This window comes from Ictalurus punctatus, chromosome 22, assembly GCF_001660625.3.
Source record: "Ictalurus punctatus breed USDA103 chromosome 22, Coco_2.0, whole genome shotgun sequence".
NCBI classification, from domain to species: Eukaryota; Metazoa; Chordata; class Actinopteri; order Siluriformes; family Ictaluridae; genus Ictalurus; species Ictalurus punctatus.
Window position 1 is genome coordinate 7046501 of NC_030437.2, and position 26343 is coordinate 7072843.

A 26343-nucleotide genomic window follows, 5' to 3' on the forward strand; every position below is an offset into this window, starting at 1 on the left:
CTCCAAACTGTGCTGGATTTGGACAGTTATTTTCAATACTTCTGATATGAAATATACCCATTGATATGTCCATATACCAATATATGGCCAAAAGTTTGTGGACACTTGACCATCACACGCAGGCCTCCTCACCCAACATCAGCACCTGACCTCATTAATGCTCTTGTACAAACATACATAGTGTAAGTACATTTGAAATAATATATACCATGTATGGGTTCACATTTTCCAGTTTCATGTTATGATAATGTAATCACTTATTAAACTTATCAATATTGGTGTAAAAAAAAATAAAAAATAAAAAAATACATAAAATTAACCATCCACAATTCTCAAACTTTATTTAAAACCAGAAAAAATAAAGATGGAACAAACATATAAACAAATAAACAACAAAAATAGCACTGCTTATTGGTGCAGGAAAAGATGTTTACAGATGTCAAAAGAGTAACAAATAATTCACTAATGGTAAATAACGTCCAGATGACAAAACTATAAAAAATATATAATATGATAAAAGAAGTGTTTCACAGTTGTAAAATAGTATTTAACAATAACGAAGTGCATACTCAGAGATCCTGAAGAAGTGCTAGTGGAAAGTCTATACTATTTATCTGCAGTATATTTCACAGTCAGGACTGAAGAGAGAATCGTTGTGTTTCAATCAATCACGAGACTGTTATAGTTTTGATCTGGCCAAATCTATACTGTAACTATAGAAGAGCTGATATATGCACCTTGAAAACAAATATTCAAATTCAAAACTACTGAACATGGGAAAAAATGTTCAGTTACAAAATGGTTTCGTACATAATACAGGAAAAAGAAATGGTACACTGTGGAAACATAATATTATCCATAAGCACAAATACACAGAGCCACCATTTGTGAGTTCACAGTGATGAAAAGGTATAGAAAAATATGCCTATATAGAGATCCCTTTGATGTGCATAACAAAGTAGAACTTTAGATATATTAAAAGCCTGTGAGTAACGGTAATTAAAGTAACATTAATTAATAGAGTAAGCACAATGTTAAAGATAGAATACAATTCAAAATAACAAAAAAGTTAAATCTACAAAATGTAATAAAAATGTAGACTACATATTGCATATCAAAACTGTAATTAAAAAAAAAAAGAAGGTATTTTAAATGTAACTAATGCAAGTTATTATATTCTTTAAAAATTTTTTTAGGTCCATTAACCAAGTGTAGTTTAAATTACACTATTTCTGCTCCTGTAAGCCGTTTAGATCTACGAGCTGTTAGCTCAACTACAGCTTTTCTTTTTTGTTGAGGTTTCTTTACCTCTTCTCCAATCACCTTTCTTACCTCCTCTGCCTCTGACTTATCTTCCATTTCACTCAGACTATCTTGCAGCAATCTCCTGCTTCTCCTAGTTGATCTTTGTTCAGGTGAAGCTGTTGCTGATTTCCTGCCACGAAGGAAGCGTTTTGTCGTCACTCCGGACTCTTGCCCTGCATCTGCGATTTCTTTTTCACTCTCCTGAAATGAGGCTTTGGTCTCCTCAACCACTCGGTGACACTCTGCGTCCTTACGGTCAATCTCTTCGTCCAGCTCCGAGGTGAAATTTCCATCTACAGTTACACTGGCTTCAGTCATTTCTTCAGCGTTCTTCTCAATTTGCTCTGGCTCCCCTTGAGTATCCTCAAATTCTTTGGGCTCATCAGTTACTTTATCAGCTGCACCTGCATTGTTTTCAGACTCCATTATCTGTTCTGTCGCCGATTGTTCCTCCTTGTTCTCTTCACCATTCTTTTCTTCTTGTGCCACTAGCTTAGAATCTGTATCTTCTTCTGAAACATTTAGAAACTCTCTCAACTGGGCCTGCTTACTCATATCTTCTGTCCCTGTTGTGCTTTCTTGGCTGTTAGTCGCATTTCCATCCATTTCTTCCCCTTCTGTATTTTCCTGGTCCTCATCTTTATGGGAGATTTCTCCACCTATAGTATTGGTACCCTGTATTTCTTGACCTTTTCCTTGATGAGTGGTTTCGTTTTCTGCAAGTGACTTCACATCAGCCATTACTGTTGCAGAATCCTCATTGTTTGTCCACACAACTGTTTGCCCATCATTTTCACCTTGGTCTTGTTTGCAGAGTCGTTTGGATTTCCTTACAGAGGTGGCTTTGGTAGTTATTGTTCGTTTTCTCAGAGCCCTTCTTTCAACACCTACGCCCTCGTCTGACTGAACGACAAGGTGTTTTTCTTCCACTCTTTTACTAGGTTCTTCTTCAAATGTTTTCTCAAGCAATGTTTCCTCCGGAGCATTATCCTGTTGGTCACGTTCCTGTCCAGAACTGGCACTTCTTACTTGTTCTTGGTTCAGCTCAGGTTCTTCTTTCTCCTGATACTCATCTGGTAGATCACCTTCTACTAGAATTTCCTTATGATCAACAGCTGCTTCTACCATATCGCTGTCTCCATCAGTCCCCTCCTCTACCTTTTCTAGATCATTTCCAGGTATATTTTTATCTTGCTCCCGGTCTTTTCTCACTGCTTCAGAGACAGCAGGTACTTCCTCAGTGTCACATTTTGAATTGGTTTCATGCGCCTCTTCCACAGCAGCCCTGGACTCTTCGGTGCTTTGCACTGCTAATATTTCAGGACAAACTTTAGTGACTAGTGAATCCATCTCCAGCTCTGCTACAAGTGTGCCTGTGAGATTTGGAAGAACTTCTTTGATATCCATAAGCACAACAGAAGCTTCTTGTAGTATCAAAGCGGATGTGGTTTCCATGATGTTCTCACTATCCTCTCCATATGCCATTTCTGTGGCTGCTCCCTCTTCTTGCACGTTGTTTTCAGCTTCTTCCAAAACGTCGGAAGGTTCAATGTGTACAGCTGTGCAGACTTGTTCAGTTTCTCCATGTATTATATCCTCTGGTGCCATCTTGTCTTGTTCTGTAACACCTTCACTCCTTATATTGTTCTCTACTTCATTTCCATCAGATGTCCTTATGTTCTTAATGTTCTTGTGGTCATCAGCTTCTATGTCAGTCTTTTCCAAACTGCTTCCCTCTTCACAGGTGCTCTGTACAGCTGAAATCATATTTTCTGGATCACCATCTGACTCCATGTGGTCTCCTACTGCGACCTCAGACCCTAATATAACGTTCATCTCGTTATTATTAGATTCATCTAGGTTTTCAGGTTCCTCTAGTAGCATCATGACTTTGATTTGTCGTTCGTGTCTTTGTTGTGGAGTGGCTTTGTTTGTCAGTTTTGCCGAACTCCTGAGAGATCTTTTCGTCAGTTTACTTTCTGCAGCTTGATCCTCGAGCCTTCTAGAGCGCCTCAATGGGGTTACCGAGCTTGCCTCATCCTCTTCATCCAGAACATCTGATCTCTCACCATTATCTTCACTTGGCTCAATGACATGTTGACTTTTTGTTTCCTCACCTGCTATTTCTTGAGCAGTGTCTGTCTCGTTTTGAACCTCTTCTATGTTTTCTTCATCAGGAACCTCTGACAGTGGAACTAAGTCTTCATCATTCAGTACAACACCTTCCTCACTCTCCATCTTTTCATCTGTTTCTTCAGTGCTGCCGGTTTCAATTTCATTTTCTGTCATTTCCACTACCTGCTCTTTTTCAGAGTGTTCAGCTTGAGATCCTGTAGAAGGACTTTCTAGTTTATGAAGTTCCAGATCTACCTCCTCCTGAGACTGTGAAGTTCCCTTAGCATCTTTACCAGCATCCGTATGTGTTGTGGAAACTGTGTCAAAATCCACAAGCCCAACAGCAACTTTCTGCAGTTTCAAAGGTGATGTGGCTTCTTCTGTGTAATCATCCTCTGATGGGCCTGTTTCTGAGGCTGGTTCCTCCTCCTGCTCTTCAGTAGGTTCTGCAGCAGACTGTCCTATTTTTTTTCCTTCGAGAGCTTTCACTTCTTTGGTTTCAGTGGTGATGCTTACCGACTCAATTTTCTCTTTCACAGCAGTTTCAGTGTCTGACTCCAGAACTTCCTTTATCTGCTCTTCAGGATCATCTACTGGTTGTTTTGTTTTCACTTGTTGCATTACAGCTTTTGTTTTAGAAGTTGCTTTAGCAGCTTTTGTAGAACTCCTGAGAACTCTTTTTGTCAGTTCACTTTCTACCGCCTGACGCTTGAGTCTTCTTGACCGCCTTAATGGTGTTACAAAGCTTGTCTTATCCTCTTCCTCTTCAGACAGTTCAATCTGAGCATCTGATTTCAATCCTTCATCTTCACTTGACTCAATGTCATTTTGAATGTTTTCTTCCTCACCTGGTGTATCTTGATTAGTGTTTGTCTGTTTCACAGGTTCCTCTTCCTGAGTTTCATTCATCATCTTTTCATCTATAAAAGTTGACTCTGGAAGTTTGTTTTCAACCTTTGACATACTATTTTCCTCAATCTCCATCCTCTCATCTCTTACTTGTTCTGTTTCCTCATGTTCCTCTTCAATCATTTCTACTTCTTGCTCTTTTTCCCCGAGTTCAACTTCACATTCTGTCTGGTTTTCTCCTTCTTTGCCCTCATTACTATGATAAGTACTATCTGGCTTATAAAGTTCCTGAATTACCTCCTCCTGAGGCTGGGAGGTTACCTTATCCATTTCACTGTCATCACTTTCATGTTTCGGGGAGACTTTGTTAAAATCCACAAGCACAACAGCAACACTTTGCAGTTTCAGAGTTGATGTGGCTTCTTTTATGTTGTCATCATCCTCTGCTGGCTCTCTTTCTGAGGCTGGTTCCTCCTCCTGCTCTTCAACAGACTCCGCAGCAGATGTTTCTGTTGATTTTCCTTCAGCCGCTGTTTTCTCATCACCTTTGGTTGACTCACCAGCTTCTTCTCCTGTTGTCACTCTTCCTTGTTCATTGTTCCTCAACTTTGTATCCACTTTATTTTCATCCTGTGGACTATCTTCAGTTTTCTTCTCCACTTCCATGAGGTGTTCAGCATCAGTTACGTTTTGGCCTAAACATTCCTCATCCCTCCCTTCCTCAAAAATGACATTTAGAGCTGAAATCAGATTTTCACCACAGCCTTCAGTAGTGATGATTTCCTTATACACTTCCTCTTCAGCCAGTTTAAGTGAAACATCTGACGTCACACCCTCATCATCTTCAGTTGACTTAATGACATGTAGACTTTTTGGTTCCTCACCTGGTATTTCTTGGGCAGTGGTCCCTTTTTGATCCTCTTCCATGTTTTCTTCATCAGTAACAGCTGACTCTGGAACTCTATCTTCATCATTCGATACAACACATTTCCTCACCATCTTTTCTTCGGTTTCTTCAATGCTGCTATTTTCAATCTCATTTTCTCTCATTTCCACTACTTGCTCTTCTTCAGTGTGTTCAGCCTGAGATTCTCTAACAGTACTTTCTAGTCTATGATGTTCCAGATCTACCTTCTCCTGAGGCTGTGAGGTTCCCTTAGCATCTTCACTAACATCTGTATATATAATGGAAACTTTGTTAAAATCCACAAGCACAACAGCAGCTTTTGGCAGTTTCAAAGCTGATGTGGTTTCTTCAGTGTTCGGGACATCATCCTTTGGCACCATTTCTGAGGCTGGTTCCTCGTCCTGCTCTTCAACAGGTTCCACAGTAGACTGTTCTAGTGTTTCTCCTTCAAGCTCTATTGCAGCGGTATTCATCTTATTTTCATGCTGTGAACCATCTTCCATTTTGTTCTCCACTTCCATGAGGTTTTGATAATCAGTTATTTTTTCTTCTAAATGCTCCTCATCTACATTTCTCTCTTCCTCAACATTATCATTTAAAGCTGAAATCAGGTTTTCCCTACAGCCTTCAGTAGTGATGCTTACTGACTCAATTTTCTTTTCCGCAGCAGTTCCAGTGGGCGATTCTACAGCTTCCTTCATCTGCTCAACTTCAGGATCATCTACTGCTTGCTTAGTCTTCACTCGTTGCTTTATAGCATTGGGTTTACAAGTTGCTTTAGCTGTTTTTGTTGAACTCCTGAGTACTCTTTTTGTCAGTTCCCTTTCTGCAACCAGATGTTTTAGTCTTTTAGAGCGCCGTAATGGGGTTACAAAGTTTGTCTTATCCTCTTCCTCTTCAGACAGTTCAATCTGAACATCTGATTTCACCTCTTCATCATCCTCACTTGACTCAATGATATCTTTACTTTTGATTTCCTCATCTGGTGCGTCTCGAACAGTCTTTGTTTCTTTCAGAACCGTCTCTTGCTGAAAATCCTCCATCTTGTTTTCATCTGTAGTCAACTCTGAAACTCTGTCTACATCCGTTGTTATAACTCTCTCCATAATTTCTTCTGTTTCTTCAATGCTGCTATTTTCACCCTCAACTGTCTCATTTTCATTTTCTGTCATTTCCACTTCTTGCTCTTTTTCAGTGGGTTCAACTTGCTGGTTTAATCCTTCTTCTTCTTTGTTCCCTCGGTCATCAGTACGTTCTGGCTGTGAGTTTCCTGAGGCATTTTCGCTGGCATATGTATGTGTTGTGGAAACTGTGTCTAAATCCACAAGAACAGCAGCAACCTTTTGCAGTTTCAAAGTTGAAGTGGCTTCTTCAGTGTTCTGCACAATCTCTGCTGGCATCATTTCTAAGGTTGGCTCCTCCTCCTGCTCTTCAAAAGGTTCTGCAGCTGATGGTTCTGGTACTTTTACTTCAACTTCTATTTGAGCTGTATTTACATCCTCAGCATCATGAACATCAACAACTGCCATTTTCTCACCATCCTTGCCATCTTCATAATCAAGACTTAACTCGATGTCATTAATTTCTGGTTCCTCACTTTGAATAGCGTTAGGTTCTTTCATAAGTTCCTCTTCTTGAGCCTCCTCTATCTTGTTTTCATCTGTAACAGTTGGCTCTGAAACTCTGTCTTCATCCTTTGATAGAATATTTTCCTCAATCTCTATCTTGTCATGTCTTACTTCTGCTTCTTCAATATTTTTCTTTTTTATTTTGTCCTCAACTACCACCACATTTTCACCGCCTGTGTAGTAAGCTTCAGCATTATTAACATCTGCGATTCCTATTTCCTCACCATCCTCAGCTGCCTTGCCAACTTCTTCTGCTGCAGCGGCCATTTTGTCTTGTTCTTCATTCCTCAACTTTTCATCCATCTTATTTTCATCTTGTGAACCATCTTCCATTTTGTTCTCCACTTCCCTGGGGTTTTGATCATCAGTTCTTTGTTGGGCTTTTTCAGTGCATTCAGCCTGAGATTCTGTCTGATTTAATCCTTTTTCTTTAGGCTCATCTTCTACTTGTTTGATTTTCTCTGGTTGCTTTATAGATTGGGCTTGTCTTGTGTACACCTGTTTAGAAGTGGTTTCAAGTGTTTGCTTAGAAGAACGTCTGAGAACTCTTTCTGCAAGTTCACCTTCTGCAGCCTGATCACGGAGTCTTACAGAGTGCCTTAATGGAGTTTCGTAGTTTGATCTTCGCTTGTCACCACATTTTCCTTTTAAGCCTGAACTGTATGCCATGTTTGAGTACTCCTCTTGTTGAATCAAAGAACTGACTTTCTCCCATTCATTATCAGGACTTAATTCTTGGTCTTCAGTTTCCTGTTCTTTGTCACATAAACACTCCCGAACCGTGCCAGTCTCTTCAACTGTGTGCATCACTTTCACCTGCTCACTTTGCTCTTTTTCTACCAAAGACACCTCTAGAACTCCCGGTTTCTCTACTTCTGTGTCACCAACAATATTTTCCACTGATATCTTCCTCATTTCTACTTCATCTACTATGTCTTCTATGTTGGTAGTATCTGCCATTTCTGTTTGATCTTTTTGTGACTCTACTATTTCTTCAGAGGTTTCCCTCTCATCTAAAGGTATCACCTTATTAACATCATCTTTCATTTCTTTGACCTCTACACCTTTTTCTTTTACCTCTTCAGTTTCAGACGACATCTTAACAATCTCCACCTCTTGAACTTGATGAAGTTCTAAAGGTTGGAGGTCTACTGGAACAATCGTGGCTTCAAAAGTTTTCATGATTTGTGCATTGTCCTTTAGGCTTTGGATTTCCATAACAGGAGTTATTTCGTCCACCTGATCTTTTTCTGGTTCTGACTGATAGGTCGGTTCAGGGGTCAATTTGTTTTGGTCTTCACAGTGAAGATGAGTAGTCTCTGATATGGGGGTCACATCATGTGTCATTGTCTCCACGGTGTCCTGCAAAGAAGAGGTCATTACTATATACGTAGCTCTTTAAAATCCAGAGCGTCATTCATCCACCATGCATACACACTTTTGCGCACCATGTAAACACTGCATACACATATTTCTATGCACAGAATGTGATTAATCAGGTTATTCATGTGTGTGAGGATGTGTGTATATTTAGACGCACTCTTGGTGTGTATAGCAGAACAGTATAATCGCATGTCAACTAATAATTAGAAGCTTCCATTCCACACTGATTGTCAATCATCTCAGCCTAAGTGACAGAGTAATTGCTGATATGGTTCTCACAGCAAGGTACAGTACTTTCTCCTCTAGGGTTTTTAGCCACAGGCACATTTCAACAAGAAACTAGAGACTAGTTTGGCATTTCCCAACAAATTATAAGCTGAATAATGGCATGTCTTAGAGCTCACATTACATTTCCAAACACAGCAGAGGAAAAGACAACGATAATCAGAGTTTTTCATGCCATCGCAGGTTTTTGCGAATTTAATTAAGGCAAGACATTGCACATACATATAGCCATAACGCTAACTTTTTAGAGTGATGTTGTTTACCATATATGTCAATTTTGGGGCTGTGCATTCATGTGTGATGAATGCCAAATTTCTAGCATATATTGGCAGTTTTTTCACACAGAATTATAATTTGTTCTATGCACGTTTTGATAATTGAGGCCAAAGGTTCTGTGTTTGCAAACAATACCCTCCTTACTCTGAAAAGAAGGAAGTGATACACCCAGTTATTCTAGCAGTATTACAGCAGGATGTGATTGTGCCAACAGTTTTGCTATATAACACACCTATTAACCCAGTTCCTAAGGCTGGATGGAAAGGATGGCGTTTTACACAAGATTTGCATAAAATCACTGAACTAGTTAGCCCAGTAGCACCATTAGTACCTGACGTAACCTGTACCTGTAATCACATGATCAGCAATATTTTTCTGTTGTTGAACTGTGTTCAGCTTTTTTCAGTGTGCCTGACTGGGGGAGCACAAGGCTATTGCTCGCATTCACATTCCACATTTCTCACACTCCCAAGGCACACAGGATATGATCAGGGGTCATCCTCCACCCTATACCATGCAGCAAATGTTAAGCTTATTGGGTATTATAAATTACTGTCATCATTGGATCCCCGATTGCTCTTTTCATGACAAAATCCTGAGAGCTGTGTGTTCTAAGTGCGCCATTTATAAGTGCGCCATTTCTACAGAAAAAAAAAATAAGATTGAATGGACTTCTGACATGGTGAGCTCTTTCCAAGCATTGAAAGTATGGTATATTTTTAAAGCAAATGGTATATATTAAAGAAATCATTGAATAAACCGGTATGTTAAGGTTAAGCAATCAAAAGGACGGTCCAATCATGTGTAACCAATATATGAGACCTAGAGAGAATGTGTTAATCAAAGAAGCTAAAATCAATGAGATCATTGAGGGCCCATTCTTCAGTTACAAATCTATCATTTCCTTCTGCGCTTGCTCTGTTATTTCTCAGAGAAATCACCCTCTGCACCTGCGTAAAGACACAGAGTTTGTACTTTGTCTTTTTAAGTTTGTGTCTTTTTACCAGTTTGATGTCAAGTGATTTCTTAAGATGTATTGTTGAAATCCATGACGCAAGTCGGTAAAATAATAACTTCTTAAAAAAATAAGCTGACTGACCTTGCACCACCATTATAGATACGATATAGAAACATATCTTTAAAAAAAAAAAAAAAAGAAAGAAAGAAAAAAAAACAACAACACTGTGGCGAGTCCTCAGGAATGTGATCAAAAGAAAAAAAGGCCCCACATAATTAGATCACTGTTTTAGTATTGTGTAAAAGCATGAACATTGACTGTATTCATCAAATGATCTTAAACCCCTGGACTCAGAGATTTTTATTTTGGCCAAGGTGATTTTCCATGACAAAAGCTACCTTATGCCGTGCTCCTGCACTGCAACAAAGTGTGACTGAGGGATCGAGAGCCGCAGCAGGGGTCCTGGCTCAGGAGCATGGGGGTGCTTACAGGCCTGTAGCTTATTTATCCAAAACATTGGATTTGGTAGTACAAGGACTGCCAGCATGTTTGCGTGCGGTGGCTGCAGCTACTCTCTTAGTGCAGACAGCTGGGAAAGTTCTCTCTCACACATCGAACTTACACACCTCACACCAGGTCAATGCCATTTCGAATAACATCAAAATGCAACATGACAGCTCAACCAAGACCAGGATATTAGGATATTCTTTGTACCACTCAAATATAACTATCAAACCTACTAGTGTGCCGAACACACCAACTGTACAGCTGTATTGCCTAATTAATTCTGCTGAGCCTGACACTGAAAACATTCACAATCGCGTTGCCAAAAGTCATATTTCCTTGAGCCTACATTCAAAAGAGCCTACAAAAAAGGCAAAACTTTTGTCATTAAAGGCAACAACACTGCAGATTTGGCTGCCAAATCTGCTTCAGGATGTCAGGTAGCAGCATTAGCATCGATGGTTCTTATTCAGCCTGATCCAGGATTATTTCTAGAGTTTGCTCACTACTGGGGCACAAGCAGCACAAAGAATTTTACAATAGTACTTCAAAATGTCTAGGAGGATCTAGGGGCATAGTTTCATTAGTACAATTTGACATTTTAATTTACTTTAAAGGGCTTTGCTAAAATTGCCTACATAAATTTTCTTTTAGGTATCAAAACTGGTTACTCTTTGTTTGATGACAAACTCCATATTTCTATACCTTAGAAGTCTGTTTTACCATGATGATTTTTAAACAATTACTAAGTTACAAGTTTACATATTAATTGATAACTGAATGTCTAATTTATATTCAAATTCCTGACATAAATACACATAGTCCATCAGAGCCCCAAAAACAAATTCATTATGTTTTGTTTCACAAATACCCGACTTTATACTCACACACACCTGAAAAATCTAGAAAATTACAGGCAGGTGCGTTTGATTAGCATTTTTGTGAGTGAACTAACTAACTAGCCCCCTAAATGAACAAATCACATCATTTGTGGCAGAATGCCAAATTAGAGGAGATAAGCAAGCAGTCTTTTAGCAATTAACAAGCTAACGTTATCGATCAAATCTGTGCCAAGTAAAGTACAACCCCAATTCTGAAAAAGTTATGACAGTATGGAAAATGAACAAAAAAAAAAACGAACAAAAACAGTCATTTGAAAATTCAGTTCACCCTGTATTATACTGAAAACACATTAACACATTATTTGATGTTTTACTTTGTGAATTGAATTTATTATTGAAAATATACAGTCATGTCAAATCTGACGACTGCAACACATGCTAAAACAGTTGGGACAGGCGACTGTTTACCCCTGTGTAACATCATCTTTTCTTTTAATAACACTTAAGTGTTTGGGCGCTGAGTGAAGACACCTGTTGATTAAGTTTAGCGAGTGGAATATTCCGCCATTCATCCATTATGCATTTCTTCAACTGTACAAGGCCTTCGTTGCGTTGTTTTGTGTTTCATAATGTGCCACACATTCTCAAACGGAGACAGGTCAGGACTGCAGGCAGGACATGCTAGCACCCGCACTCTCTGCTTACACAACCATGCGCTTGTAATCTGGGCAGAATGTGGTTCTGGGTTGTCCTGCTCTGGATGGCAGCATATGTTGCTCCAAAATGTGTACATGTCTTTCTGGATTAAAAACAAGACGGCTTTTTTTCCCAAAAACTATTTGAAATGTTGAACACAAAACACGATTCCACCGTGCTACTGTCCATCTCAGATGAGACCGAGCCCAGAGATATCGGCGGTGCTTCTGGACAGTGTTGATGTATGTCTTCTGCTTTGCATAGTAAAGCCTTAACCTGCATCTGTGGATGCAGCGGCGAATGGTGTTGACTGACAAATGTTTACCAAAGTATTCCCGAGCCCATGTCAGGAGATCCATTACAGACTCGTGATGGTTTTTAAGACAGTGACGTCTGAGGGATCGGAGATCACGCGCACTCAGAAGTGGTTTTCAGCCTTGACCTTTATGCACAGAGATCTGACCGGATTCCTTGAATCTTTTAATTATATTTCACATATAATTAAAAGATTATTTCACCTGCTCACATCGCTGTTAGTCCTAAATTGTCCCATCACAACTATTTTGGAACGTTTTGCATGCATCAATTTCAAGATATTGTCAGTATCCAGCATCAGGCTCCTTATAAACAAACAGTGTGGCTACAGAGAGGTGCCACTAGAAATGCTGATGGCACATGGCATTCACATGAAGGGTACATGACTGCACCTACAATATTTCTCAAAATTCTTATGCGCATGGTTTTGATCATCGTACAGGGGGGGGGGAAAGCGATTAGAAAAATTAAACAACAGGGATACTGGTCTCCATCTTTACAGGCAATGGCAGATGAAGTTTGATCAGAATGCAAAGTTTGTTCCCAAAACAATGTCATGTCAGGAAAGGAGCATGAGCACTAATAGGTCACATACGGTACCAGAAGGACCATTCAAACACCTGGTAATAGATTGTGTGGATATGATAAAACGAGTACAGGGTAAAAGATGCATGCTGGTTCTGACAACGTTAGTTCAGAGAACAGTAAAACAGCTATTACAACAACTAAGAACAAAACAGAGACTAGAATGTGTTTATCACCCTCAGTCACAGGGAATGGTGGAAAGGGTAAATAGTACTCCCAAGGCTAAGCTTAACAAGATATGTGCTGACATTAAACTCAACTGGGTTGATGCTCTACCTCTTGCACTGATGAGCTATCGCATGCAGATTAACAGAAATACGCAGATAACACTGGATGAAATGCTTACGGGTCGACCCATGCCTGTGCCATACTGGAGGGGTGCTTAAAAAGGACCATCTCTGTACGAATTGCAAATGGAGATTAAGGATTATATGCAACAAATAACTGCTATACATAGAGCTATTTATTTACAAGAAAAGTGTAAGGAACCATGAGAGGAAGCAGAAGCACCCTGACCAGTTGTTCCTGGAGATCAGGTGATAATCCAATGAAGCATGATGTGCCAAAAGATGACCCATATGACATTTGGCTTGACTTGGCAGCTGATTCATCAGAAGAAGAAGAAGAAGATAGAAGAAGATACCAGCTCCTCAAGCGAGAACAAAGAAGAAGCTTGACGAGCCATGCCCTGGGTGTAAGTGACCCTCTATGATACACAAAATATCTGAGTTAAAGACTAACATCATTGTGACAAAAAGAGACTTTATATTACTACTTTTAAGTTTGATTATATTTTGATTTGATTTGATATGACTACTGATGTATTTGACTTTGTTCGATCTGATTTTGTTTAACCATTGATGTACTCTACATAACTGTGACAACCACGGGCAAGCGCTGAACTAAATGCAGGCACATGCTTGTAATACAATGTGTGATATTTTATATAGGGATTAGGGAGACAGAACCGGTTACTCCTTCCTAGTCAAGTGTAGAGGGAGTGTTTGGTCCTGCACCCCACAAGAGAATGGGTTCAGTATCCGGTCATTGGTAAGAAGACTGAGTGATCAGGATGGATTTACCACTAGCTAGTATAAATTGAAGGGACTGAAGATTGTGAGATCTTGGTGTAGGTGGGACTTAGTAAGTCCCACGGGTATACTTTTTATATATATATATATATATATATATATATATATATATATATATATATATATATATATATATATATATATATACATATATAAAGTATTCATGCATGTTAATTAAGGAAACCAGGACAAACTGATGCAACTCTAGCTTGTGGGAGCACACATTTCTCACTTCTAGTTTGTACCTTTTTGAATACAATTGAGCCTATCCTCTATATCTTTTTGATAGCTTGGAATTTGTTATACGTTAGCATGTATCCACTATTATTGCCAAGCTTTATGAGTGGTCTATTGTTCAAACTGCAGAAGTTAGAAAAATACAGAATGTGCACATACGCAAAAGACTGATAAGGCCACCCGTGTTAGAGAAGATGCACCAATGTTCAAGGACATGTGTGTGTGTTAGTTGCTAAAAGACTTCCTTTATACTCTTATCATATGATGGTGAGATGAGCTACAAAGAGTCTTTGTTTTGAAAATGTATAAAAGTCTGGATCAAGATGGAGTCCGGTAGTTGTTTTGCAAACCAATTTTAGTAATAAAGTCTACTTTTTGTCATCGAAAACCCAGAGACTCGGAAGTTTTTATTTTTGCTGAAGAGATTCCATGACACAGGATCCTCAGTATTTTTCTATAAAAAAAAATAACACATACATACCTTGAGTTCTGGCTCTTTTAAAATCACAGAAAGTTTGCCATACTCATGCACCGGGTCATCTGCAGACTGAACATCAGGCTCAATGTCTTCTACCCTGCATCACACACATTTTAAGATGTCCACAGTTAGATTAAACTCAGCTTGCTATTGGAGCTGCTGTTATAATAAGTTAGGCTCAGTTAATAAACTTGAATGGCGAATATTAATAGTTTGAAAGACAACCTGAGGATTTTCCCAGGTGTCTCTTCTTTGTCTGCTCCAAGTTTTTTACGCTTCAGATTGCCGCTTCTGCCACGGGTTGTAACTGGTGTGTCCTGCACCTCTGTAATGATAGCAAGAATACAAACGAGTGCATAGGAACAAAAAAAAAAATCAATAAAAATGTAACTGTTGAAGAGTATGTTTCCAATTTATAGTGCTCGATTTAACATAAACTATAAAATATGCGGCACTAATTACAAGGTTACTCTGTACTTATAATCTACACTAACAATAATGGGATATCGCCCATAAAACTAGATACTAATTTGAAATACCTTTTATTTATTTAGCACCACCAGGGTCCTATTTAATATTCTTCATGAATTTGCATGCATCATCTCAATTATGGTTGTTTCAATAGAAAAATCAATAATCTTCATTTTAATATTGACTTTATATGGGCCATCTGAGAGCAATGTTTATGTCTATATTAGACTAAATCTCTCAAATATAACACTGTGGTGGGCAAACGCTTGATTTAATACTTGGTGTAGATATAGAAAACACATTGACCCTACTCCGGTTTGAGATTATCTCTCAGTACTACTTCGCTTAATTTGAACTGTATTTTAGCCGTAATATGTGCATTTCCCCTACTGTACTTAGCTCTACTGAACATTTTATTGACTTTGACTGTGCTTAGAGTCAAGGATCTACACCAGGGGTGTCCAATCTTATACAGAAAGGGCCAGTGTGGGTGCAGGTTTTCATATCAACCAAGCAGAAGTCACACGTGATTCTACTGAAAGCCAAGCTCAGCTGATTAAACAGTTGGAATCAGGTGTGGCTCCTGCTTGATTGAAATGAAAACCTGCACCCACACCGGCTCTTGACATAAGATTGGACACCCCTGCTCTATACAATGCAATATACTATATAATATTGCCCAATAATGTTGTCCAAGAAAGGGAGAATGTGTGGTAAAAGGCTAGCACTCTGGAATAACGGGTGTTCAAAAGTCTTTAAAGTTAAACGAACTAGTGTAACTAGTGAAAGGCTCCTACAACAAATAAAATCCTAGATGTTTATTTAGTACAGTAGCAAAGATAACTAGAAATAGAAACAGCAACTTTCATGGAGTTTTCTTTCCTTAAAATACTTGCCCTTTGTTATTTTAATCCGGACAACCTCCTCCTAAAAATGTACAGGTAAAAAGATATCAGAGTCAAATATTTTGGTAAAATAATACAATATTGTGAGAATCACCACCAATATTCATAAATATTAAAAGGTTAATAAGTTACATACCACAACCTCTATGTGCTCCATAGTCTCCTGTACTTGTCTAAAACCAGCTTCCATTGGGATGTCTTCTGTTTCCAAATTCGATTTCCCCAAAGCTTGGTGATTTCCTATCGAGAAATTAGCAGAATTAAAACAATATTAACAATTTACTAGCTTTTATGCCTGAATTTTTAACACCTGCTTACCTTTTAGGTCCATTGCTTGTAGTTTTCTGGCTATTTGAGTTCTCTGAAAAGGGCTTCCTACACCCTCTATTTCCCACAGCAGCTCTGTGTCTTCTGGATAACGGCTCAGATACTTTTTACAAACTATAATAAAGACATTTTTTAATGGTGCATGTATAAGAAATAATAAGAAGCTACTGGAAGACATTTGACTGGTTTATAGCAATACCTTTGTACATGGCTGGTGAAAGTGGATATTTCAAACCCATGGAATCTTTTTTGAAGCGGTCAACAAAGTCCTCCAGCATTTGGAGACCATGTCCATTGCCACGGTGGCATTTCCGGATGAATATGGTATCCATGACAGGAAGTTGATAACGATGGGTCAAGAACCTCTTGCATAGTCTCCCTATTATTGAGAACAAATAGACAAATGGGAACGCAATTCTGTGGTTCCTTTGCAAATATGTTCATGCTGCTCTTGGGTTCACATAATATGCTGTAGAAAGTAGGATTAATTGGTAACTTCACCATAATTTGTCCCCTTTTGATATTAAATATTTGGTCCTAACCAATCATAAGACTTCTTATGGGGGTTCTCGCTCCCACACAGCTTTTAACAAAACAATACATTCACACTTAAACATTTCCTCGAGTCCAAGAGAGGACATGTGAAATTTGGAAGGTTCACACATGTAGGATTGAACAACTCTGATTTGTACCACTGTGTTTCATTAGTGCAACACCCGAGTGTAGGAGGTTAGGAATCTCAGACAGAGAGATTAGAACATGCCCAAACACGTCTCAGATCAGGCTGATCAATTAACTCAGCTGTTTTATCATATTTGCTGCATGTAATTTGTATCCAAACACTTTAACCTGTAACTCTTATTGTACACTGAATATTTACAGCTTAAACAGATAGACAGACAGATCATACCTTCAGGTTTGACTGAGTAAAAGCCAATGGCCTCGCCATTTTTCCAGAGGATTTTGGCAATTTCATCTTCTCCATGACAAAGAAAGGGCGCATCATTCCCAGCTATCTCTTTCGTTCTGTAGATAATTCTGTTCAGAACATACAGAACTATCCTCTCTCCATTGGTTCTGACCTGAAGATTAAAAGACAAAAATATTCTTTCAACATTCCCCTTATTTTTTAGTAACTGATCATTTGGGTTACAGATGATGCCGAAGTGGCAGTAAATGGCAGTAACCTTAATCAATCCTGTGCGTGAGGAGTCTGCTGTTTTAAGAATATCTTCAGCTGACCACCACCGATCCAGCAGGTAGAGTCCAACAGCTAACAGCACCACACAGAGGACAGTGCGTTGTTCGTGTTATCAATAATTTGTCAATTTAAATATTCATATTTATTTAATATATGCATGTTACCTTTAAATGGGTCTTCAGGTGAAAATAGTGCGAGGAGCTTCTGTTTAATGTCAACTCCATAGAGGGGGACAAAACTTACATTACAGAGGCCAATCTCGATCTACAGCAAGACATTAAATAAATAAAAAAATTTAAAAAGCAAAATAATTGATAACTGTCATTAAGATTAGAACTACATTATTATATATTAATATACATCCTTATATTTCTATATTGACTTGCCACTTTACTTGCACATGTGAACTAATGCATTGTAGTTTACTTACAAATTCTGGTTATAATCTTTATTCACTTTGAATAACTCATTATTAATAGCTTTATCCATTTCCAAGGGAACACTTATTAAAAATTAACTTAAAGTTAAAACTTAAACATTCCAGACATTTAAGGAACAGTAGGCTGCTCTTACTTTCTTGGATCCAGGTATGCTGAGGTACTCCTGTATTTCTGAATTTCTGTATTGAAGTTTAGACATGTAGTCTTTCGCTGACTGCTCCAGGGATTCAGGAGACACAGAGGCCAATATATCCACGGGGAACTCCATCCTGAGGAAAAAGTGCTGAAGTAAATACTCTAAATGGGGGCAGTGGTGGTTTAGCGGTTAAGGCTCTGGGTTACTTATCGGAAGGTCTGTATCATGGCTGACCCTGCGCTCTGACCCCAGCTTCCCGAGAGGCTCGGATATGCGAAGAAAACAATTTCACTGTGCTCTACTGTACATGTGACCAATAAAGACTCATTATCATCATCATAAAATCACTCAGTGCCCATCATTAGGAGGCAAGAGATATGTAATATCAGTTAAAATAAATGTTTGACGCTCAAATATTGCAGTATATGGTTTACTAGCGGGGTTTAAATTCCCAAGACGAAAGGAAATTGAAGGAAGTTTGATGAATGATGAATACTGAGGTCACTGCTGCTGGTTTGCTTAACCGAGACTACATAATATCGCATGAATATTTTGTAGTGTTTCTGTCCAGAAACTACTAGTGTATCAAGCACCAAAACTGACTCAATGCCTGAATGATCAGTGTACCACTGTTATAAAACTTCTACACTGATTAACAAGCAGTGCTGCAGTGGTGCCAAGCTACTGCTTCTGGTGTGGATGATGGTTTTGCTATTATAAAATCCATTATTTTACATGAATATAGAAATAAACACTACAGATTGTTAGTGTCTATAGTGAAAGGTGTGCAGTTATGAGACTGAAGAATGTAAGTACCAGATCACTCCATGGCTCCTGAGGGTGTAAGGGTTTAAAAAATAATTGGCTGATACATGTTTTCAGCTTCAAAAAGGAAATGAGTAGAATTAGTTTCTTATGATACCACTCTGGAAGAGGTTTGATCAAAAGAAAAACAACGATGTAACCGTGCCACATTCAGAGAATCATTACTGCCTTAGGGTCTTTCTGGTTGCACATTTTCAAATAGCAAACTGAAACCGGCTACTCCCTGCTCGTTACACAGCGTTCAGCCAAACAGTACAATAAAAATTCTCACTGGAATGAGACTACACCGACAAATAACCTCTAGCACATTGGTGGGTTTTATAGAAGAGTATTCTGAAACATGACTAATGCCTAAGTCCACAACAGTACAACAGATGCAACTGCATAAAATCACTGCTGGCCTATCCATCCATCCATCCATCCATCCATCTCTCTTTTTTTATGTTAAGGACGTGTATTTGAAACATTCCTCGCTTTTCATTCTGGCTGATTTTTAAGCTGTTTGTATGCAGTGTGTAGTTGGTTTGAATCATCGAGGCAGGTGAGATCTGAGTAATCAGGTGTGGACCAAGCCAACTGGTTCAAGACCATCTGAGCAAGGTGGTCTCGTTCTTGTTTCTCAGTGAACCGGAGAAAGTCATTTGATTCTGATTCTAACCTTCCACAGGAAGCGAACCAAACATGCTGTGTAGTTTGTTTGGCAAGCAGCAGTTTTCTGCTACTAAACTGAGCCACAAGGCTGAGCCACACTGATCCAAAAGACAAAGCTGTACAACTGCAGAAATATTATGTGGTCTGGATATTTGGACTGATGAACAAAAAGAGAAAATTAATGCTGGAGGCAATGCACAATGTTTTAAACAATATATATTTTTTAAATAACAATACACTAACTTATTTGGTGCTGCCTCCATGTTTTACAAGTTCTACGAGTATGTATTCAATTCAGTATTATTTGTATAACGCTTTTAACGATGGATGTTCTCCCAAAGCAGCTTTACAGAAATATATATATATATATATATTCAGCATGTAGATTTTAAATGCATGAATTTATCACTAATGAGCAAGCCAGATGCGATGGTGGCAAGGATTGTCCGATTATAAATAAATCCCCTCTAGAAATGTGCCAATACTACATGGTCAAATAGTGCAATCGTGTAACCAGGTAAATTCATTGAAGTTTTCACATGATGTCTGTTTTGTTGAACTTCTCCACTGTTCACTGAGACTTGAGTGCAAAACTTTTTGTGGCAATTTCAGACGTAAACCTATCATTAGGATTCCTCAGTCAGGAAGAAACCTATTATCATTATTATCATTATTATCATTATTATTATTATTATTATCTCCCTAAAGTGCCCAATAACTCAAGATCTGAATGTTAAAATGTTTTGAAATTTGGCACATTGATACTACGGGCCACGAGTAACTGCCACACCACAAATGGCCCACAAGAGCCCATAGGTGGTGCTACAGGCCACATCCAGAGTCTACATGATTTTCCCTCCACCCCAAATGTCTGGAAATTCAAAAAAGTCCAAAATGTCTGAAAATTGTTACATGCGCCTTATTTCTCACGAGGAACAAAAAAAAGCCATTGAGACCCATAAAGTCCGCCTGGATAGATTTTCCCGTACATTGAAAATTTGTCCAAAACTACACAAATCTTCTCATGAACTGTAGGTTAGATTGACTTAAACTGTGGTACATATGTGTGGGATACAGGTCTTTCTATAGGGTGATAAGCAATAAGGGATCAAATTAAAATTGGCCGAACTATTTACATATTGGTGAATTGACAACTGTTGCACATATTTCCTGTGTCCATAAATCAATGGAACATTAACCCATGGACTTGATCTGTGCCAGACACAAAGAGGATACTACTGTATGTTAACATGTGTGATGGCAACCTCTTACCTCCAAAAACAATGACATTAAAAGGAATAATAATTTATCGCCAACGTTAAAATAATGATTTACACATCCGCTAGTCTTGAAACGGATAATCCGATTCAATCACCAGTTCATATGAAGACTCTTGACAACGTAGAGTAACAATGCTGAGAAATGGGTGAATGTAAGATGAAAAATAGATTTATTGTGAATATCGGAAAAATGCATGCTCAGATAAATGCTAGTGCACACTGCCAGTGGATGTCTCCCTTCCTCCACAGTCCACACACACGCATCCATGGCTTTCTGGCAAAGGTGGGCTGAACTGTCAATTAGGCGGACATTCTGTGGCTGATCTGGCCACAGCTAAAGCTAACAGAAACAGTAAGTCTTCTTCTCTAGAACCATCAAGCTTGGTCAATTTTGGTCTACTGTTGCACACGGAAACTAGAGACTAGACTTAGACTTCTCAGAAAAGCATGGGCATAAACAGAGTATAGGTGGTGATACAGGCCACGCCTCAATGTTGACACATTCAAAATGATGGGATATTTCTACTCCGTCAGGCCAAAGTGTCTGAACGTTGGTATGTATGCCTTGTTGCTCATGGAGAACAAAAATGTCTCAAGAAACTATAATGTCCACATTATGGATTTTTTTTTCTGCAATGATCATTTGTTTTAAATACAAAAATTAACTTAAAACGTGTCATTGATCCAAATGCCTTGAAATGTTGTATCTGTGGGATACATTTCTCTACCGTGTCAATTTTGAAATGGTCCGCAATCTCGAGGAGGAATCCACCTTTGCTGCCATCATCGCATAACTGTTCATATGAACTGACGTACAAAGCCATTTTTATAGTCTTAAAATGGTGCCATTCACAGTAATCTCAATGGTCTTTAGACTGCACCATGTGGGGCCATCCTCGGCATACAGTCATATACATATACATATACCCCTCAGCCAATGATTTTCAAACCAAACCAAAAGGATTAATTTCGCTCTGCTTCAGACACAGTAAACAGACTAATAGATGTGAAAGTGGCCTTAGTGAACCACTTCCCGCCTTGACTTCACACTTCAACTACTGATTATCAAGCAGGAAGCTTGGATTCTGATTGTCTGCAAGTCCATGATTTCAGTGTATACCACCAGTGTACAGATGTTTTAAGCAACTCTGAATTAAGCAATGGGGTATCAATCTGCTGGTCAGTAAGTGAGCAAAAAAACATCTGGCAAAAACAACACTTCTCTCTCTGTTAGAGGGTTTTTAATGCTCTGGGCACCCTGCCAGATACAGTGATGACTGGTAAATCTAATACATGTGGGTTTGAGATCAAAACATGAATATACAACAACAAATCAGAATTTCAGCTTTTCTTTACTTGATATTTATATCCAGGTGTGAAAGCAAGTTAGAACATGACACCTTTGGTGGCAGACCACTCAATTTATTGGTGAGCAAAATGATTGGAACAGATAAGTCTTAAAGTAAATGAGAATAAAAATAACAACATCTGGCCAGTGAGCCATTAGTATCACCAAACTGTTGCATTCTTCTTTTGCAGGCTTGTCTTGCAGCTTCTTTCAGTAGCTGTTTGTTCTGTGGAGTTTATCTGTTCAGTCTCCTCTTAAGGAGGTGAAATGCATGCTCAACTGGTTTAAAGTCAGACAGAATGTTTCTGCAGACTTCCGAATTCATTCTGCTCCTACCATCATGAGTTACATCATCAATAAAGATTAGTGAGCCCATTCCAGAAGCAGCCATATAAGCCCAAACCATGACACTACCATCACCATGCTTGACCAGTGAACTATGTTTTGGATCATGAGCAGATCCATTCTTTCTCCACACTTTGGCCTTTCCAATGGTTAATCTTGGTTCAGAACTTTTATGGCTCATCTCTGTATTTCTTTGTGATTTCCAATCTGGACTTTTGATTTTTACTGCTGATGAGTGGTTTACATCTCAAAGTATGGTCTCTATATTTCTGCTCCTGAAGTCTTCTTCAAATGGTGGATTGTAATACCTTCACCCCTGCCCTCTGGAGGTTGTTGGTGATGTCACCAAGTGTTGTTTTTGGGCTTTTCTTCACAGGTCTCACAATAGCTGCGTTTACATGGACAACAATAATCCACTCTTAATCCGATTAAGACTATACTCTAATTAAGAAACTAGCATGTAAACAGCAATTTTTACTTACCTTAATCTAATTAAGGTCACAATCGAAGTAAGCAATAATCTAATTAAGACGTGTGGAGTACTCCTGTTTTAGTCGCATTATGGACGTGTAGTAGTGACATGTAAACACCTTAATCACATTATGAACGTCGTGTGAGTTTTCACCGCATTTTGCGACAGGACACGATCACACACGGCAGTTTTACGTTTTACGCGAACAAGAGAGTTCGGCTGTGTCCCAAATCACATACTTTCCTACTACAGGCCTGTAGTGGGGAAAAATACATGCATCTCGGCTACTATATAGACGGTAACTACGCGATTTGGGACACACCCACGGCTTCAAGCAGTCGTCTGTTAGCACGTACAGCATGACAAATAATTAACTGCACTTAAAGCGTTCGTAAAAATAAATAAATAAAAACACCCAAAACTGTACACGGTCCCATAACGGAGACGAACTGTATGTCGATACGTGAAATTCTGGCGGGACGTCGGACGGCGTGGCGCGGTGATGTAATGACGCGAGCTGTTAATCTAATTATGTTCTAAAACATGTCAAACGGGAGCATGACAGGAGTATTCTAAAAGCGACTCATGTAAACACCTTAATCACGTTATTATCTTACTCAGAGTAAGGTCAATAATTAGATTACTGCTGTCCATGTAAACGTTGTCAATGTTTCTGTCATCTACTGCTGTTAATGTACATGCCTGATTTGTTCCATGTCTGGTTGTTGGTACAACAGTGGTTTCTTTCTTTTTCAGGACATTCCAAATTGTTGTATTGGCTATGCTCAACGTTTGTGCAATGCCTCCGATTGATTTTCCCTCTTTTCTGAGCGTCATAATGGCTTGCTTTTTTCCCATAGACAGCTCTCTGATCTTGATGTTGGTTTATCATCGTTAACAACAAATCCAGTCTTCACAGAGGGAACCTGTGAAAATCTCTCACTATTTACTCACTCCCTGACATTTACAATCTTCAGCATTTATTTCACAACAAAAAAAAAAGAAAAAGAATAAACACTGTAACGTGTACCAGCAGATCCTTTTCCTCTAACCACCTTACATCTCCCACTATCAGACGGATGCAGATCGGAGGGTCACATGTGAAATCCACAGAACCCTACACACCCACTGTTTAGTCGATAGCACTGAGAACCGTATTTGCGTTCCATACCAAGACACACAGCTCCCAGCGTTTGACCTCAGACATATGCACTATAAGGGCATGCTATAGAAAACACAGGAAGGACACCGATATCCTCCAGCTACAGACATGGAGAAAATATAGAAATGGGAGCAGTCTAATGCACAACAGATATACACGCCCGCACACAAACAAACATTACAGTCTTCGGCTCCTGCTGGTAGCCCCTAACCCCACCCATTTCTGGTTTTGCAAGTTTAGAGTCTAATGAGATGTTGCATGTCTATGTCATATATGACGGGGTGAATTAATGTTACACCTGTCCCACGTGTTGGAAAGAACAACTCGGTTTTCAAAGATGAATCCATTAAAAGTTCGTAAAAATGGTCCCTGATGTGCAACAAAGTAACACCATACTAAAGCTACAAAGTAGAAGGGGGTGTGTTCCTGTTTAGGACAAGTTTCAGTGCGCGTGTACACGTGCATGCGTGCATGTGTGTGCGTACGTGCGTGTATGCGTGCCTGACTTGTATGAATCCGCAGTCGATGGTTCCCCTGTCAAGGGATATTACCAGTGAAGCAGAAAAGCAAGCTCGAGTGTGAGAATGTGTAGAGTCACTGAAAACCAGCTTCCATGCACTCCCTCCAAACCACGCAACTCAATACACGTGCTCTCTCTCTCCAGCACTGACGCACTTTTTAAACAGAGCTCAACTCTGACCAGCAAACATAGAAAGCACAGATAATTCACAAAAGACTTGTTCTTAAATATTTCTTCAGCAGCAGCACACTGCACAATGCAGCTTTATTTTTTAATATTCTGTTCTCAAGATCTCAGTATATGTGAGTATTTGAGACGGAACACAGTGTACCTTTCAGATCACAACACACAAAGCCCATCCCCCAGGGTAATGTCAGCTTTACATGAACAGCTTTTTTTCCCCCAGCAAATAATCTGGAATTATTTTTATCATCATTTTAACTAGAACGTGCTACCGAATTTTGTTTTAAAGTACTAAATCAATCAGCCAGTCTGCTCTGACTGTGCTGCAAACTTCTGTGTGCACAATCCATGCACTGTTATGTAAGTAGCTAACATGAGTACATGGTCAAACATTTTCTTTATCAGGTTTTTATATTTTAAGTGTTCATGCTTTAGGCTACCGCCTTTACATTTCATTTTACATTTAAATGTGCAGATATTAAAATAACATGGATCATATTGCATCTGCACTGTCTTTATTCCTGGACGTATTTCCAAGTCTATCATTTCATGCAATTAATGTTTTATTTCAAAACATCAGTGTTGATGTTATGTTAAGTAATATATTTACACACAAAGGAGGGTGGTAATATTGGTACTCAGCCAACTGTAAAATTGGAGAAGAGGGTGTGAGGGAGGGAGGGAGTGAGAATAAAAATCATGCAAACTTGTGCATTGCATAAAAGATTTGTGAAGGGTTAACAAAGGCGCAGTTGAGCTGCCATACTGCCTAAACTCAGGCAAAAGGGGGTGTGAGGGTTTTATTTAGGTTTTTATTGCAGGGCTGTAAGCAATCTCTCTTTCTGACTTAAAAATAAGAAAACCCATCAAGCATAAACACAACTGCAGCTTAGTTTGCTTTGTTTTGGACAAACCAATTTCTAGTGTTTATTATCCTCAACAACAACAAAAAAAAAGGTCAGAAGTGCAATTCTGAGCTGCACACACTTTTCCAAACTGTCCCCCAAAACAAACACACCAGTGCAAGTCATTACCCAATGCCAATAGTGCACATTTCCACTACAGTTTAACATGCATAAGGAAGTTTATTGTTTCATGACATTTTAAAAGTCTGAGCAAAGCTTCCTCGCGCTCCTGGTGTTCATTTTACTAAAAAAAAAAAAAAAACGGTGCAATATTTACCTTTGCAAAAAAAAAAAAAAAACACATCAGACGCATTATTTATGAGGACTCAGCAGAAAACAAACGGCCCAGGTGAGCGAACAGTGGAATAAATACAGGTCTCAAGCGCTGCTGCTTTCTCTGCACGTCGCGCCATAACACTTTGTTCTGATTAGGAGGAAAACAATCACAGGCTAAATGCACGCGCGCGTTCAGCGTGATATAGACAGAGAGAGGGACACAACCACTCACCCGAGATGTTCAAGAGATATCAGCCCTGAGCGGAGAAGAGACTTGTTCCGTTTTTTATTTTTCTGTAAAACTCAGTGATAGTAGCACTGCGTGTTAGTTTACATCGCAGCTGAGTCGGCAAAAAAATGGCTGTGAGACGGGGATACACACCCCCTCGGGCCGCGCGCGCTCACAGCCACAGCTGGAGCAACGAGCGCGCGCTCAAGCCTG

The 26343-nt window shown here is 39.1% G+C and overlaps 1 protein-coding gene across 3 annotated transcripts; it reads right to left on the reverse strand.

The window, feature by feature from the left end:
- Positions 1–324: 324 nt before the first annotated feature.
- On the reverse strand, positions 325–26343 carry fam169aa (family with sequence similarity 169 member Aa). 3 transcript variants are annotated; one of them, XM_017451960.3, is made up of 12 exons: positions 26134–26343; positions 17932–18067; positions 17523–17622; positions 17345–17430; positions 17068–17239; positions 16357–16536; positions 16149–16271; positions 15967–16058; positions 15822–15852; positions 14680–14779; positions 14458–14551; positions 325–8166 (listed from the first exon to the last, which is right to left on the reverse strand). In XM_017451960.3, the coding sequence occupies exons 2-12, from the start codon at positions 18064–18066 to the stop codon at positions 1222–1224; spliced, it is 8058 nt and encodes a 2685-aa protein (XP_017307449.2). In that variant the 5' UTR covers position 18067; positions 26134–26343; the 3' UTR covers positions 325–1221. The 3 variants fall into 3 exon arrangements, with proteins under 3 accessions (XP_017307449.2, XP_017307448.2, XP_017307450.2); XM_017451959.3 differs by having other exon boundaries at positions 15967–16070; positions 26134–26342; XM_017451961.3 differs by lacking the exons at positions 14680–14779; positions 15822–15852; positions 15967–16058; ... (5 more) ...; positions 17932–18067; positions 26134–26343 and adding an exon at positions 13165–13354 and having other exon boundaries at positions 14458–14547.

Excerpts from the sequence above, each read along its gene's own strand:
- fam169aa (XM_017451959.3), bottom strand. The coding sequence starts at position 18,066 with ATGGAGTTCCCCGTGGATATATTGGCCTCTGTGTCTCCTGAATCCCTG. Across the intron at positions 15,853-15,966 it reads TGGAGCACATAGAGGTTGTG|GAGGAGGTTGTCCGGATTAA; the intron begins GTATGTAACTTA and ends GTACATTTTTAG. Across the intron at positions 8,167-14,457 it reads TAAAAGAGCCAGAACTCAAG|GACACCGTGGAGACAATGAC; the intron begins GTATGTATGTGT and ends TCTTCTTTGCAG.